This window comes from Chionomys nivalis, chromosome 21, assembly GCF_950005125.1.
Source record: "Chionomys nivalis chromosome 21, mChiNiv1.1, whole genome shotgun sequence".
NCBI classification, from domain to species: Eukaryota; Metazoa; Chordata; class Mammalia; order Rodentia; family Cricetidae; genus Chionomys; species Chionomys nivalis.
Window position 1 is genome coordinate 35,094,017 of NC_080106.1, and position 18,265 is coordinate 35,112,281.

Sequence of the window (18,265 nt, forward strand, 5' to 3'; positions counted from 1 at the left end):
CTGAGGGCAACACATTCATGTGCATACTCATACACATAATTAAAACTAAATTTTAAAAGATGAGTTTGGTAGGCTAGTTGGTGGCACATGCCTTTAATCATGGCATTGGGAGGCAGTGGTAGGTAAATCTCTGGGAATTCTGAAGCCATCCTGGTCTACAAAGGAGTTCTAGGAAAGCCAGTCCTCAGAGAGTGACCCCATGAATGAGTTTGGGAACCAATGTGGACAACATTTGTTGGTTCTATTGTAATTTGTAATGTAGGAAGTGGGAAAGGGAAGAGAACATCGTTCAATATGGAGCTTTTAGAATATACAGTACTTCAAATTAACAAATGTAATAAAAGTAAAATGCAAATATAAAAACATTCCACTGAAGACAGCTTATGAAAATATCATCTATATTCATTTTTAACCTACTTTATTGATCTTACTAAAAGCAAAATATATTTCTCTCCTTTGCTATAAGATATGAGGGAAAGTCTACAAATGCACTAACTTTTGGCCAGGGGTTAAAAAAAATTTTCTAATTAATTGTATTGTTTACTAATACAATCATCTAGATGATCCATTAAAATCAAAGAAAAAGCAAAGTTACAATTAATGAATTAAAATCATAGATTAAAAACAAAATAAAACGAATTAAAGACTAAAGTCGACTATAGAAAAAATAACTAATAGTAGAAAAGAGGAAGGAGAGGGGCAGGGAGAAAGTGAAAGAGACTGAGCAAGTAAATAGATTAGTTAGATAAAGCCTAATCTCTCTCCTCTCCTTTTCTTTCTTAAAGGAGAGACACCCCCCCTTTTAAAAAAAAAAAAAAAAGAAGAGCTTTGTTGTTGTTTTTTGTTTGTTTGTTTGGATTAGGGTTTTTTATTATTTATTTATTTACTTATTTATTTGTTTATTTTAAGAGAGGGTTTCTCTGTCGCTTTGGAGCCTATCCTGGAACTTGCTCTTGTAGACCAGGCTGGACTCAAACTCACAAAGATGCCTCCTGAGTGCTGGGATTAAAGGCGTGCACCACCACTGTCTGGCTGTCACTTGCTTTCTTAATAGCCACTCTGGCTCAGGTGAGATGGAATTCCAAGGTAATTTTACTTGCTTTCCTGATGAGCTTGGGATAAATGCTGTGTTTATGACCACAGATTTGTGCTGCTCTCAACCTTGGGCAGCAAAGCTGCTGCTGCTGCTTTATTTTTTTATTTTTATTTTTTGAGACAGGGTCTATATAGCTCTGGCTTTCCTAGAACTCTCTATGGAGACCAAACTGTCCTGAAAACCATACAGAGTTCAGTTCTTCTTGTCTCTGCGTACCAAGTGCTGGAATTAAAGGTGTAAGCCACCATGCCTGGCTCAGTAATGCCACTTACTACACTTGATAGTAGTTAATGCAGAGACTTACCTCCCATACCTCAGTTTCCTCCCACGATAATTAGAATAAATGATCAAATTCAAATAAAAAGTTCATTGTGATGGCTGGCCCGATGTGTTAATGTTAATGTATATCAAATAACTTATAGATAGCAATTTTTGCCAAGTGCTGCTCTGTTAGCAATTACATTTTCTTCAGCAAGATTTCCTGGTGCCTGCCTACTTGGGAGGCAGACACTGAGGCAGGGAGAGGAAGGGAGGGGTCATTCATGTCTATATAGTGAGTTCCAGGCCAGTAAGAGCTACACATGAGCACTGTCTCACTGGATAACATGTAACAAAGTGTCAACAGGGAGGGTTGTCTTCTAACTTTGTTTCTTAAAATTGCAAAATTGTTCCTAAAACAGATCTCACTGAATACTTATATAACCAAGTGTCAGTAGTGGTTATCTTTCCTAACAACTTTTTAAGTACTTAATTCATCCTTTTCCTCCTCCTCCCTTCTTTTTCTTCCATTTTGAGATAGGGTGTCACTAAATAGACCAAGTTTACCCAGAACTCCTAATCTTCTGGGCTTAATCTCTGGAGTGTGAGGAATCACAGTCATACCCCATTATCTACACCGTAACACTGGTGGTAATAATTTTTAAGTATCTGTCTTCAATATAATCCAACTGCTTATAACAACCTTGTATTAAATTTATCAGAAAGTTGGGCATGGTGACCACACACCTTTAATCCCAGCACTTGGGGAGACAGAAGTAGGCAGATCTCTGAGTTCAAGGTCAGCCTGGTCTACAAAGCAGGTGCAGGACAGTCAGGACTATAGGGCTATCACACTGTCTTAAAAAACTTTTTTTTAAAAAGTAAATATTGTCTTTAAAATGTGCCTTGCATCAGCTATCCAACCTGTTAATAACTTTTTAAAGTTTAAGCAGTAAGTGTCTCTGTAGCTTAAAAGGGGGGGGGGGGGGCAGGAATCAAGGAATTAAGCAAAGTTAAGAAATTATCAAAATACAAAAGTTAACAGACATCTAAAACAGTACTTCTTGCTTTGAGTAGCATTTAGGCCACTCTGCTATACAACTTGTGCACTGAATTTAACTTAAAAACAGTGAGCTTACATATTTTCACTTTGTAAAGACAAAAACTAAAGACATAAAATAGCACAAAATATCATATAAGATTTTTTTTTTAAAGCTTTAGAGTGTTATTCTCTCAAATTCTTCTCTCCAAAAGCAAAAGATGATGGTAAATCAGTATTTTCTCTGCTTACAATGTTGTATAATAATCACTTGGAAACATTTGCTGTGGCTTCTCCTGCCTCTTCTCTCCACTAACCTATACCTTGACCTCTTCCCTTGAGCTTTTTCTCCATTTCAATTGGGAAATGAGCATGGTGGCACAAAAGCCTTTAATCCCAGCACTCATGAGGCAGAGGAGGGTCTCACTATAAATGTGAGACCAGCCACATAGAGTTTTAGGCCAGCCAAGGTACATAGTGAAACCTTGTTACAACAACAACAAAAAAGTAAATAAAATCCTAGAGTCAAATGTAGCCATCTTCACTGTTCCTAACATTGCATATGGACAGGACAAGCAGGGCTATACAGAGAACACCCTCCTGAAAAAATAAATAAATAAAAATTCAATGTTCTCATCAAAGTTTCATAAATTTGAATGAAGTACCACCACTGAATTTTCAGAAAGTAGATCAAAGAATAGCTTGTCTAGGATACAAGATTTATTTCAGAATTTATTCTGTTGATTGGTATGTGGGCACAGCTGTGCACCATAGAGCATACATTCAGAATAAGCTTGGGAAACCTGTTTCAAACTCAGGTGGATGTGTAGCAAATGCTCTTACCTGCTACACCATCTCACCAGGACTATCTCAGAATTAGTTATGATAAACTGAAAAAAAACTACACCACTTATTTTTATAAGTCTCTCAACTTCTGTAACTGCTTGGTAATTCAATACAAAACAAAATTATTGCAAGAAATAGAGCTAGCCAGGCGGTGGTGGCATGTGCCTTTAATCCCAGCAATCAGGAGGCAGAGGCAGGCGGATCTCTGTGAGTTCAAGGCCAGCCTGGTCTACAAGAGCTAGTTCCAGGACAGCTCCAAAGCTACAGAGAAACCCTGTCTCGAAAAAAAAAAAAGAGAGAGGGAGAGAGAAGAGATAGAGCTAAAGAAACCTGATTTAAGCAGGGCGGTGATGGTAGTACATATTTCATCCCAGAGCTTAGGAAGCAGATGCAGGTGGATCAATAAACTCAAGGCCAGCCTGGTCTGCAGAGTGAGTTCCAGGACCGCCAGGACTACACAGAGAAACCCTGTCTTGAAAAAAACAAAGCAACAATAATAACAAAAAACAAAACAAAACTAAACAAACAAAATAGAACACTGGAGATGTTGAGATGGCTCAGCACTTCCAGAGGACTCAGGTTAGATTCCTAGAATCCACATAGCAGTTGACAACCACCTATAATTCCCATTCCAAGGAATTTGAGGCCCAATTTTGGTTTTTTTAGGCACTAGGTACGCAAACAGTACAAAGACATATATGCAGGTACAACGCCCATACACATAAATTTTGAAAAATAAAAATAAATTGATTGCCTTTCAATTTGATTCCAAATTGACTGCCCTTTTAAACTTTTTTTTTTTTGAGAAGTAGTTTTTTTTTTTTAAGATTTATTTATTTATTATGTATACAACATTCCTTCCATGTTTGCTTGCATGCCAGAAGAGGGCACCAGATCTCACTATAGATGGCTGTGAGCCACCATGTGGTTGCTGGGAATTGAACTCAGGACCTCTGGAAGAACAGTCAGTGCTCTTAACCTCTGAGCCATCTCTCCAGTCCCCCTTTGTAAACTTTTAAACATTGTTTTCATAGAGGAAAAAAAAAGGCTAGTAGCTTTTAAATTTCATTTGTTTATCAGTATAGAACAAGATGATGTTTTTAAAAAATGTTTTTCGTGACGGGCGGTGGTGGCGCACGCCTTTAATCCCAGCACTCGGGAGGCAGAGGCAGGCGGATCTCTGTGAGTTCGAGACCAGCCTGGTCTACAAGAGCTAGTTCCAGGACAGGCTCCAAAACCACAAGAGCTAGTTCCAGGACAGGCTCCAAAGCCACAGAGAAACCCTGTCTCGAAAAACCAAAAAAAAAAAAAAAAAAAAAAAAAAAAAAAAAATGTTTTTCGTTAGCTGGGAGGGGGTGGATCTTAGCATTTAGGAGGCAGAGGCAGGTGGATCTCTGTGAGTTCCAGGTCAGCCTGGTCTACAGAGTTCCAGGACAGCTAAGGCTACACAAAGAAACTCTGTCTTAAAAAACAAAATACAAAAAAAAGTTTTTATTATTATGTATTTGTGCGTATCTGTATATATCTGCATATGAGTGTGGAGAACAGAAAGGTGTTAAATTCCCTGGAGCTGGAATGACAGGCAGCTGTGAGCTGGCTGATATGGGTGCTGGGAATAAAACTTGGGTCATCTGCAAGAACAATATGTGCTCTTAAGCCATCTTTTTAGGCCTTAAGATGATTTACAAACAGAGTTTTAAAAGAATTTCTCTTCTCTTGTGGTACTAGTGAATGTCTTTAATCACAGCACTTGGAAGTCAAAGGCAGGTGGATCTGAGTTGGAGGCCAGCTTGATCTACAGAGTTCCAGGACAGCCAAGACTGCTACATAGAGAAAACTTGTTTCAAAAAAACAAACCAAACTAAACCAAGCCAAAACAACAACAAAACAGAACTTCTCTGTATGCTTACATGTCCGTATGCTTATATGCTAGCAATGGAGGCTACATCACTTATCTATAGGTTCTTGCAAATCTATGAAAGAGAGTCCTTACTACCTTCAAAGCTGGAAACATCTTTAGAAAAACATGAATTGGAAAACTAAAAAATAAAACAAAAATAATATGTTAGCTCTTAGAAAACAAAACCAAGTAATAAATAAATTCAACCGTTCATAATTTAATTATACATTGGGCAAAACAATTAGTCAAACATAGAAAAGACTACATACAAACTGAATAGATCAACCTAAATTCTATCATTGGAGAGTTTCTCCAGGGTCCTTCTGACTAACATGCTTGACCCTCCCTCCAGCAGAGGGAGCAAAATCCTAACACTCAACAAGTAGAATGGAAGATAAGTTTGTGCCTTTTAAGTGTACCTAAGTATAGTTTTGGTGCGTTCATCTTCGACATTTCAAAAGTTGTGTGTCGATGCTCTGGTTACAGAACATAGAAACATCAAGTCAGACTTGATCTGGAAGCTTTTTCCCTGCAAAGTCTCCCTCATCAATGCGGAAAGTGCTATGTAGACTGCTGGGGGGAAAGTGTCATCAAGTTCTCATTCAGCTGTGTGCTGTACTATTACCAGCCAAGCAAGATGTGCCACTGGTGCAACAGTAACGAGTCTGTTCTGGGGAAAACCAACAAGTTTCACTAACTTGAGATGTCCCACATCTGGTACCATAAACACTGTCAGGAGTCTATGGCTGGGAAGGCTGCAGGCCCAATGAGAAAGTTGTTTTGCTAAGTGGATATGATGTGCCTACCAAATTACCTTCTAAAAAAATAATCATGTTTGTGCTACTAGATTACAGCTGCTATCAGCTTTAAGTCAAAGAAGCAGTATTTTCTTGGTAGCTAACAACTAACTACTGGTCAAAGTACTGTGAATAAGTGAATGCTGAATGTTCTGCCCTAAATGGGACATCTGTATTGCCCCTTCCAAGGCTCAGAGAACAATTCACAAGAGGAAGCATAAAGACTGTCAGAGTGTTGAATGTTGTCTACAGGACATAATATGTCTAATACAGCTGTGATTACCTCTTCAAAACCTGCATATGATTGGATGCATCACCAACATCCACTCATGGAAGCAGGAGAGGAGAGACTCACAAGTCCTGACCCTATTGGTAGTTGCTAGGGGAGGGAGAGACATTTTCACCATTGTTAAAGCTACTGGTAAGGTGTCTAAGTCTCTGTAAATAGTCTCTCACCCATACTCCTGTAAGCAATGCTAATGAAAATCACTAGGTCACACAACAAAGGAAAGCCAAAGGAAGACTGGTTGAAAAGAGGAACAAGAATAGTGGGAGTCAAGAAAAGTTAATACAGTATCTGTTAATATTATCAAAATACATTATAAGCATGAAAATGAATATATGTAATAGGCAATATGTAACTATATACATGAAAAGATCACAATGAAGTTTCTTATTATGTATAATTTGATGTGGGAGAGTCTTCTGTTTTGTGTTGATTTCATTGGTTAATAAAGAAACTGCCTTGGCCCTTTAATAGGACAGAAAATTAGGTAGGCGGAGTAGACAGAACAGAATGCTGGGAGAAAGAAGCCGAGTCATCATAGCTCTCCTCTCCGAGATGGATGCAGGTTAAGAATATTCCTGGTAAAACACCACATCGTGGTGCTACACAGATTACTAAATATGGGTTAAAGCAAGATGTGAGAATTAGCCAATAAGAGGTTAAAGCTAATGGGCCAAGCAGTGTTTAAAAGAATACAATTTGTGTTCGAGACCAGCCTGGTCTACAAGAGCTAGTTCCAGGACAGGCTCCAAAACCACAGAGAAACCCTGTCTCGAAAAACCAAAAAAAAGAAAAAAAAAAAGAAAAAAAGAATACAATTTGTATGTTGTTATTTCGGGGCATAAACTAGCCAGGCAGCCGGGAGCTGGGGCGGCAGGAACACAGCCTGCAGCTTCTTCTACAATAATTAATATATGCTAATAAAAAAAAATTTAAAAACTATGTTGAAATTTTTTTTTTTTAAATAAAAAAGCTGGGCTTGGTGAAAAAGGCTTATAATCCCAGATAACTGGGAGGCTGAGGCAGGATAGTAAATTTACAGCCTACCTGTTGGTTCAAAGCCAACCTAATTAATTTAGTAAGAATCTGCCTTGAGCCAGGTGTAGTGCTAACTCTAATCTTAGCACTTGAGAGGCAGAAGCAGTCAGATCTCTGACTTCCGGGTTACAGGCCACCCGAGATAACACAGGAAACCCTGAAAACAAATAAACAAAAATCTGTCTTCAAATGAAGACTGAAAAGAGGACTGGGGGGATAGCACAGTGGTAAAGTGGTTGCCTATCATGCACAATGGTCTGCAGTGATCCTCTAGGCACTGATCAGGTATATTAGTCAGTATAATAACCAAGATATATTAATCAGTTGTGAAGCTATAGTTCTACAATTCTAGTACTCAAGAGATAGAGGTGGGAAAATCAGAAGTTCAAGATCATCCATAGGGAGTCTGAGTTGAGGCCAGCCTGTGAAACATGAGATCTCAAAAGAAAAAAAAAACAGACAAAAAAATCCATAGTATTTCACTGTATACTCATTCTCACAGGTAAAAATATTGGAACATTTCACTTGGCAGAAGCAGGCAGAAATGATTTACATAGTGAGTTCCAGGTTAGCCAGAGATATACAGAACGAGGTCTTGTCTCAAATAAAAAAAAATGGAAACATTTCATAAGTAATTTAGTAAGATTTTATAAATTATTATATTTAATATGTTTTTGTCAGAAAAGTAATACTCTCACATGACAAAATTTACAGAATACAAGTGAAAAACAGTACAAATGTATTACCCTTAAACAACCTATTTCCTTTTGGTATATTTTTATTTGTATGTTAGAATACTAGTATAAAAAGTATAGATAGAAAGGCATTCATTAAGTGCCTGACTATGATCTAATAGTTCTAAGTATTTTTAAAACTTTTGTTAATCTTTTCCAACACCTATTATATAGATATTGCTATTTTATACATACACACACACTTTTTTTTTTTTTTTTTTAAAAAAAAAAGACAGGGTCTATGTAGCCCTGGCTGTCCTGGAACTCTCTATGTGGACCATGCTAGTCTCAAAGTCACAGAGATCCAGCTGCCTCTGTCTCCTAAATGCTGGGATTAAAGGCATGCACAACTATACCCTAACTCACTGTCTTATTTTTTTAAATATTTATTTATTTATTATGTGTACAGCATTCCTTCCATATGTGTCCACAAGCCAGAAGGGGGCAGCGCCAGGTCTCATTATAGATGGCTGTGAGCCACCATGTGGTTGCTGGGGATTGAACTCAGGACCTCTGGAAGAGCAGTCAGTGCTCTTGACCACTGAGCCATCTCTCCAGCCCCACTGTCTTATATTTTTAAGATCAGGAAACAGGCTGGAGAGAAAGCGCATGGGTTAAAAGCACTTGCTGCTTTACCAAAGGACCCATGTTCAGATCTCAGCACTCATATCAGATGGCTCACAAATGCCTGTAATGCCAAGTACTCAAGTAATCCCCCTCTGGCCTCTGAGGGCACACACTCACATAAATAAAATAAATCTTTTTTTGTTCTTGTTGTGTTTTGTTGTTTTGTTTTTCAAGTTGTCTCTGTGTAGTCCTAGCTGTCCTGGAAATTGCTCTGTAGACTAGGCAGGGCTCGAACTAAGATCTGTCTGCCTCTGCCTCTGCCTCCCGAGTGCTGGGATTAAAAGTGTATACTAACATGCCTGACTATAAATAAATCTATATAAAAATGAGAAAACATAGAAATACAGAAATTCTGTAACTAGCTCAAGCCACATCTGAAGTATGAAGAGCTACGAGTCTATCTATCCCAGAGTGTGGTTCCAGTATGGGCACTCTGAACTATTTTACTATGATCATAATCTGGAGTTATATTTTATACCTGAGGCACCATTAACATTTTCTCAGTGTTAGCCTTTAAGGTCTTTTTAATGTTGATAGTGATCCATTAAATTTGTATGTGATAACAAGCTGGGATGTTTCCAGTTCCCCACTATAAACATAAAATATCCTTGGGGGTTAGAGAGATTGCTCAGCAGTTAAGAGCACTGGCTACTCTTCCAGATGACTCTGGCTCAATTCCCAGCACCCACATGACAGCTCACAGTCATCTGTAACTCCAGCCCAAAAGAATCCAACAACTTCAGGCGTCTGGGGACACTGTGCATGTACATGGTACATAGACATGTATGCAGGCAAAACACCCACACACATAAAATAAGGTAGTAAATTATAAAAATATATTTTTGGATATTACTTTTGCTATGTTTGTGTCAAAATGTTTTTCAAAAGATTCTATCATTTAATAAAGCCATGAATATTATTAATTTTACCACAAATATGCCAGTAGTAAGCATGAACATTAGGACTAGTGAGAGGCTCAGCAGAGAAGGGTGCTTGTTGGCAAGACTGATGACACAAATTTGATCTCAGAATCCAGATACGCAGAGTCCAACCTCTACATACACCTTGACATGCATTTACATACAGAATAAATAAATGTAAAAAGCATTTTTTGAAAGCATGAACATTCAAAAATTGTTTCTAATAAAAGAAACAAATGTTCTACATTTTATTATTCTTTCAACACAATGAATTGTAACCAACGTTCCACATTACCTTGGCTTTAAGATTTTGATTTCCTAGGTTTTTAATGTGTGTTGTGTTTCTTCACAGCTTTTCTAATGTACCCAAACTGGCCTAACCTTTCAACCCTGCCTTAGCCAGCTGAAGGCTAAGATCACAGAGTGAACTCCACAGTGCCTGTTTTCTAAGTTTCTTCCTCTATGCTTTACTCAGTGATCAGAGAGATGTTAGATTTGCTGATAAATCTGTATGAGCTTGCATAGGAATATCAATACTATGCCTATCATATTCATACTAAAACATCTCCAGACTGTTGTTTCCTATTTCATGATCATGGCTACTAAGATTCAATCTTGATAAAATAACCTTTTGTTAAACGTAAACACAAAAGCAATAACACATATTAAAATCTACAGTTCCAAAATACTAAGAATTGCTTCTAATACAATTTTAATAGCAAGATAAACCTGTCAAATATGCACTCAATAGAATCCTAATTTTAAGAAGTCTTGAATAGGTCTCATTTAAAATTAACTGAACAGAATCTTACTCTCCCTCAAATTGCCAAAAAAAAAAAAAAAAAAGAGAGAGAGAGAGAGAAAGAGAGAGCTACATACCTGTCGCTGTAAACATAGATGATTTCTGTTGTGTAAATGCTGATGATTAGACAATGAAGAAGGCCAGCTCCGAGCTGGATATTGCATCTGGGATTGGGCCATGTCAGAAGGCCGTGGTACAAGATGTGAAGTAAACTGCCGATCCAGGTCATGATCTAAAACATGATTCGAGTTATCCTGTCCAAACGTTGATTCATCAAATTGAGGGAGGAGACCCTCTTGAAGGAGGTCCTCTGGGTCAAGTCCTGTAAATGGTTCTGTATGAGAATCCACTTGATGAAGTAAATTCTCCTCTAAAGATGAAAAACCATTAGTCTCCACGTGATCATTGTAATGGCCCATCTGAGGTCCTGAGTCAACAGGATCGGGGAAGTTCATGTGCACAGGAGATAATTTTGAATTGCTATAATTACCCTGAGGATGTGACGGATGCAAAATTTGAAAATTATTTGAATTCAGTGTTGGAGTGGGGTTTAGGATATGCTGGGAAGAATCTTGTTTAATTCCCCTATGAGGTGAAAAGGAGTTGCTTCCAGCAAAATCAGATAAAGCCTGATTTGTATGACTGGGTGCAAGAACGGCAGATGATTGCAGAAGACTGCTCGGTGACACGTGACCACTGGAGAAGGAGTACTGTGCAGGGAACTGCTGGGAGTTACTGACGGAACAGGAAGTCATACTGGGAGAAGGTCGGTTAAAGGGTCCTTCCTGATGACTGTTACACTTGAGGAAGTGGACTGGAGGATTCGCTGCTTGAGAAAACTGCACTGAAAGAGGCTGTTGTGAAGAGGAGGCGTCAGTTATGTGTGGCGGGAGGTTAGCATTAACTCTGTGGGGACCAGAAGCATTAACGTCTATAAAGTTTTTAGACTGGCCAAGAGAATTCTGCCCTGGGTTAAGATTACTTCTGTTTTGTTGTGAGCGAAGTGAAGTACACTGTGTTTGATGTTCACTGGGCTGAAATAAGGCAAAATCATGGTGCACCACAAAGCTTTTATTTTGATGTAGAGAGTGTGAATGTCCTTGTTGATGAAAAGGAGATCCATTTTGATTAGAAAGGCCAGTAGCTGTCTGATGACCCCACATTGGACTGCCATCTGCTACATCTTGAAACAAGCCATTGGCTTGGTTTGGGGGGTGGATTGGAGAACAATTAAATTGAGAGTGTGGAGACAATACATGTTCAGCTGGACTGCCAAAAGACTGATTAACTTGATGAAATTTCATTGAGTCAAACTGATTTAACTGTTCAAAATCCGTCATCTTCTGATGTGTTGGAGTACCTTGAACATGGTTTAGGGAATCTATATGCAAAGGCTCAAACTCTGCACCCAGGTTCAATTCATCCACTAGTGAAACAGGTCCCGGCTGGACAAATGCATCATCTGATAAGCCTTCTAAAGTCTCACCAAAAAGATTTGTATCATCAAAAAAATCCATCATTGGGTCTGTCATTTTGAAACTTCAGTGAGAATTTGGGTTGTTCACTTCAAACAGTATGCTCAGCTTCTCTGTTGCAGATAATAGCGCATCATTTCTGGGGGTCATCAACTAATCCAAAACAGGCCAGTGTTCATTATAGCTCTACATAATAACATGATAACATGTCATGAAGTATCAGAATCCTAGGAACATAAGAACAAAAGTAATTTAAATTTAGTAGTAGTAGACATTCTTTTAACATAAATAAAACACACAGTACTTTGTGTGTGATAATTCATTGCAACTAGGTAATTAATATTCTATACAGGCTATTTAAAAGTAAAAACGCACAGCACTTTACTCTGAAGTACATATACTATGACAAAAGATTGTAAGGCCCCTAAGAATAACAAACAGTATGTCACACTACAATGTGAAATGTCAGTAACTCCCAGCACTTCTATCAATGATTAGAATAACTAAGCACTGCCCTTCAAAATGACAGATGTCCTCAGGTTAGTAAGTAGATTATGATCACCTGGTCCAGGTCTCATAGAGTATATGCAGAAATACCAGAAACACAATTTTCAAGATACCATGAGGTGACCCAGAATGAAATAAATTCCTTTGGTTAGCTGTTATCACTAACACAAATGTGCTGCAAAGTATGGTGGAACATATGCTCATAGTTCACAAGGAGCTTTCGCTTATCTAACATGGAAGACCAGCCCAGCAGTCAAAGGACTTCGGTATCTGTGAAGCAAATCCAAGGATCCTATAATCAGTTGTATTCATTATACCATCTTGAGAAAAGCTGCTAAATCATTAGGGATATACATATTTCCTATTTTATGAATCAATTGTGCAAATGCTGAAATACAAAAGCTAAAAAGAAAACAAATTGGAGCCTGAGCTAAGTAAATGAAAAACTGGTCCTATGACAAGCTTAAAAAAAAAAAAATTCATTAAACCAGGCAGGTTAATGCCTTTAATCCCAGCACTTAGGAGGCACAGGCAAGTGGATCTCTATGAGTTTGAGGCCAGTCTGGTCTACAAAGCAAGTTTCAGGATAGCTAGGGCTTTACACAGAGAAACCCTGCCCCCAAAACACAAACAAATAAATGAAAGCTTATACTTAATATATATAATGCTAATTAAACTTCTGCATATGCAGTTGTCTCTGGGTATATGAGGGAGACTGGTTATAGTTTTTTATATAACCTTATCACACTACATCATGTCTAGTAACTTAAAATATCAGCCACAATACAAATAGTATATAAATCGATATTACATTATATTATTTAGGGAATAAAAGCAAGAATCAACTAGCAGGTGTAATTTGTTTCTTTGAAACATTTTTAATTTCCATGTGGTGGTTCCTTTGGTGCAGAACCTTATGATACTGATGGCCAAGTATTCATGAATACAAGCACACACGTATATAGCAATGAGATGTAAAAGTGATCTAATGACTTGGTTACTTTGTAATACTAACTAGGTAACCATTATTGCTCCAGGCTTGAATCATTTCCAAAAAGTTTTAAAGTATATCTAATGTTCCTATTTTGCACACATACATACATACATACATAAAAATATCACAAATGAAGGTACTTATTCCCATATATATTAGTTTATTTAAAAATCACTAAAGTGCTAAAAAACTTTTTCAGAACTTCTATTTTGAGGGATAAGTATTAAAAAATAAATTTTCTAAATAAAATTCCTACTAACTATTCAACTGTAAAAAAAATTTTTACAGTTTAAAAATGTTTAATCTTAATTGAGAAGTAACAACCATCAAATTCGGATAAATTATACTTAGATATTGATGTATCATCAATCATAACAGTATCTCATGCTTTAATAAACGACATGTAGCCCTATCTGACAGTATATGCCTACACTCCCAGCACTTGGATGGCTAAGGCACGAAAATCCAGTTCAGATAGTCTAGACTACTGAGTGAATTTCCAAAGACTACACTGTAAAACCCTTTCTCAAAACAAAACAAAAATAAGCTTTGGAATGTAAAATACTTCAAAATAATCTTAATTAACAGGAGAAAGCTAGCCGGGCAGTGGTGGCGCACGCCGTTAATCCCAGCACTTGGGAGGCAGAGGCAGGCGGATCTCTGGGAGTTTGAGGCCAGCCTGGTCTACAAGAGCTAGTTCCGGGACAGGCACCAAAGCTACAGAGAAACCTTGTCCCGAAAAAAAACAAAAACAAAAACAAAAAGCAAAACAAAACAAACAAAAAAACCAGGAAAAAGCTATCCTGTAAAAAATGGGATGGAGGGCTGGAGAGATTAAGAGCACTGACTGCTCTTCCAGAGGTCCTGAGTTCAATTCCCAGCAACCACATGGTGGCTCACAGCCATCTGTAATGAGGTCTGGTGCCCTCTTCTGGCCTTCAGGCTTACACAGACACAGAATATTGCATACTAAATAAGTAAATAAATAAATATTTTTTAGAAAATGGCATGGAATGAAGTACAGTGAAGGAAGTTTTAGGTGATAAAAAGTCAGATACTAAAGTTGTCCCTTTAATTGCAGAATAGAAAATTATTCACTAAGCACAAATTATAAGGGGGAAATAATAGCTAACAACAATTTACTCATCCTTAACTTGATTTTCAGGAAAGTAGACATAATAAAACAATTAGAAGGAGCATATTATTGTGTAGCTGTAGGATTTTACTGTATCATATATTATAATATATTCTAATACTTGATGCAAAATACTCCTACAGTACTAGTTTTTACTTGAACAAAATGAAAAGTTTTGGTATGAAAAGTTTATAGGCTACATCATTAAAATTAAAAGTTCAGGGTTTTGGGATATACCTGCAACCCAGTACTCAGGAGGAAGAAGCAGGAGGATCTCTGTGAGTTCAAGACCAGCCTGGTCTGCATAGAGACTTTCATGATAGCTAGAGTTACATGGTGAGATATGGTTCCAAAAATCAAAACCCCACAACCAACCAGTGTAGTCCTGAAATATACAGCCCCATCCACTCAGATATGAAATGGGAGGATTATGAGTTCAAGGCCAGCTGTGGTGACCTGGTGAATGACTGTCTCAGAAATAAGTACATAAAAGAAAAAGTGTTTGTGCTTCAACAGATACCTTAAGGAGCTTCTAACCAGCAGTCTCCCCAACGAGCAAATTCTAACCTCTCAGGATCCTGGCTCTCAGCTATGTTCTAGGAGAAAAAGAAACAACCAGTGGCATACAAATAGATACCTGGGTTTGTGGGCAGATGCGTGTAATAACAGCACTTCAGAAGTGAGGGCAGGTGGATGAGGAGTTCAAACCCAGGCTGAGATACATAAAACTCTGTCTCAAAAACTAAAAGGAAATGAAGGGGAGGACAGCGAAGGGAAAACAGAAGAGGAGAATGGAAGGGAGTGATAGGGAAAAGAGGGGAGGGAGTGGGATGAGGCAGAAGGGCAGGAAGTGTTGGATGTGGTAGCACAAGCCTGCAATCCTAGCACCTGGGAGGAGGCAGGAGGATCAGGAATTCAAAGGCAATCCTGGTCACATAGCTAAGTAGAAGCCAACCTAAGCTACAGGAAAGCTTGTCAAACAAAAATCATAAAGTAAGCAAGCAGACAAACCACCCATGGGAAAAAACAAAATTTTTTCTAACCATAAATCTGATAAAGAACTAATATCTATCCCGGCAGTGGTGGTAGTGGTGACATTCGTCTTTGATTCCAGGATTCAGGAGGCAGAGGTAGGCAGATCTCTGAGTGCAAGGCCAGCCTAGTCTACAAAATAGATTTCAGAACAGCTAGGGCTACACAGAGAAACCCTGTCTCGAAAAACCAAAACAAGGCAAAACAAAAAAAGACATCTTATATCTAGACCATATAAGAACTTATATCTAAAACATATGAAACATTTTCAACAAGTTACTTGAAAGACCTAGATACTTCTCCAAAGATATATAAATTTCTAGTAAAGACATGAAAAAATATCCAACCTCATTAATCACCACAGAAAAACCAAAATCATAAAAAAAAAGATCATTTCCTACCCATTAGGATGAAAAGGTAAAAACACCAAATAATTGAATGCGAGAATGGCTGAGAAAAAAAGAGGGAGAAAGAGTAGTTTAACTTACACATTAGTGACAGGGATGTAGCTTCTGGTAGATCCTCAAAAATTTAAAAATACAAATTCCGTATAGTTTAATAATTCCACTTCTCAGTAAATACCCAATAAAAGTTAAAGCAGGGAATTAAACATAAACTTGAATGTCCAATGCCCAGTGCAGTATTTATTCACAATACCAAAAGGAAATGACCAACTAACAACTGATAAGTAGAAAAACAAAGCACAGTATATCAGCTAACGGAGTTATTCAATAATAAAAAGAAGTGAGCTGGACCTGGTGGTATTGGCTTAAAAATCACAGCTACTTGTAGACTGAAGCTGGAAGATCACAAGTTCAAGGTCAGCCAGCCTGGGCTACAGATTGAGACCAAAGCAGCCTGTGTGACTTTCTGAGACCTTGTTTCAAAATAAAAGCAGGCTGTGGTAGAATTCTCTTATAGCATATATGAGGACCTGGGTTCAACTCCCAGCATTGCAAAACTAAAAATCTTATAAAAATGAAACACTGACTCATAACTCATAAGTGTGAAAACCTTATACTAAGTGAAGAAATAAAATTACAGAGGTTTACTACCCCTGCCCCTTTTTTGAGACAGAGTCTCAATATTTATCCCAGGCTGGCAACCAGTAGTGGATTAGTGGGTATAAAGCTAAAGAGGCAGGGCAGACGTGTGCCATGACTGGTGCCCGATGAATACTTGCCATAGATTTATGGGGCTTCCGAGGTGATGAAAATGTTTTAAACTGTTTTCAGTGATACTTAAACAACTCTGTGAATGCCAGGCAGTGGTGGTGCATACCCTTAATCCCAGAACTCAGCAGGTGGAGGCAGGTGGTTCTCTGTGAGTTACAGGCCAGCCTGATCTAAAAAGCGAGCTCCAGGATGGGCTCCTGTCTCAAAAAGCCAAACCAACCAACCAAACAAAACCCCCAAAAAAACAACTCTGTGATTACTAGAAACCACTGCTGGGCGTGGTGATGCCTGCCTGTAAATCTAAAGATCGGAAGTCAGTCTAGACTAAAGAGAAAAACCCTGTCATCAGAAAGGAGGAAGGAAGAGGGTCGGGAGAGATGGCTCAGCAGCTAAGAGTACTCCATTCTCCTCCTGAGGACCTGTGTTTGGGTTCCAGAACCCATGTTGGGTAGCTCACAACAGCCTGTAACTTCAACTCCAGAGAATGACCTGACACCCTTTTTGGTCTCCATGTTTATACAGACACATGGCATATGCTCAGAGATACATACACCTAAATAAAAATAAATCTTTAAAATTAAAAAAAGGAAAGAAGAATGAGGCCAGTAAGATGTCTTGGCAAAAAAATTGCTTGCTGTTAAGCATATGAAACTTGCACAAATACAGACACACATACCATTTATATACACATGTACAGACAGGCATACACACATAAGCAATAAAATTTTTAAAAAGAGGGAGTAAAAAGCCAGTGAATTATTCACTTAAATAGATTGTCACATAGTATGTAAAGTACATCAGTAAAATATTTTAGATAGTACCTTAAATGATACAAGGCTTTATAAATTTGTAAGGTCATACAAATATAAACTCTACTTAAGCAAATCACTCCATGCACTAGCCCCTTATTTCTCACCCGTTTCCTTCTTTTTCTAAAACAATATAATTTCATTCTTTTTTAAGCTAGAAAAAAAATCCACACTGGAACAGGACATCGTAGTACATGCCTTTAATCTTAGCATTACAGTCTGAGGCAGGTATATATTTGTGAGTTCAAGGCCGGCTTACAGAGCAAGTTCTAGGACAGTTACAAGAACATAAGGAAACTCTGGCAAAAACAAACACAAACACACACATACACACACACAATCATTTTTTTAAAAAAAAATTATTTGAGGCAAAAATTCCTTTCAAAGTAAGCTGGGGGGAGGTGGAAAGCATGAGCTACTGTGATCATTTCACTCAATCAAAGTTTTAAACTTCAAAACTTAGCAAGCCAGGTAGCTGGCACCTATAACTCCTGCACTTGGAGAGTCTGAGGGAAGAAAACTGTTGCCTGGGTTAGACTGAAATTCTGTCTCAGAAAACCAGGAGAAAAAAAAATACAGAATTTCCCTCTATTGCTAGCCAACTTTTCTTTTCTCTATTCCCCTAACAGTCTTCCTTAATTTCCTTTCCTGGGGCCTGGCCCAAGTACACCCTCCATGATTACTATGTGCACTAAGAACGCCTTGTTTATGTCAAGATGGTGAGTTTCTGTGGAAAAAAGATGCTAGGCACAGCAGAGCCAGGCTGGGCCAAACCAATTTACCATCTTACCCATT

The 18,265-nt window shown here is 38.1% G+C and overlaps 1 protein-coding gene across 5 annotated transcripts in view; it reads right to left on the bottom strand.

Moving 5' to 3' along the window:
* Chd9 (chromodomain helicase DNA binding protein 9) overlaps positions 1 to 18,265 on the bottom strand; it is a 216,184-nt gene that overhangs the window by 105,209 nt on the left and 92,710 nt on the right. For all 5 annotated transcript variants that reach the window (XM_057754378.1, XM_057754381.1, XM_057754376.1 and 2 more), the window contains one exon: positions 10,421 to 12,045. In XM_057754378.1, coding sequence (XP_057610361.1) covers positions 10,421 to 11,875 — 1,455 coding nt within the window. In that variant the 5' untranslated portion in view covers positions 11,876 to 12,045. The remainder of the gene's footprint in view (positions 1 to 10,420; positions 12,046 to 18,265) is intronic.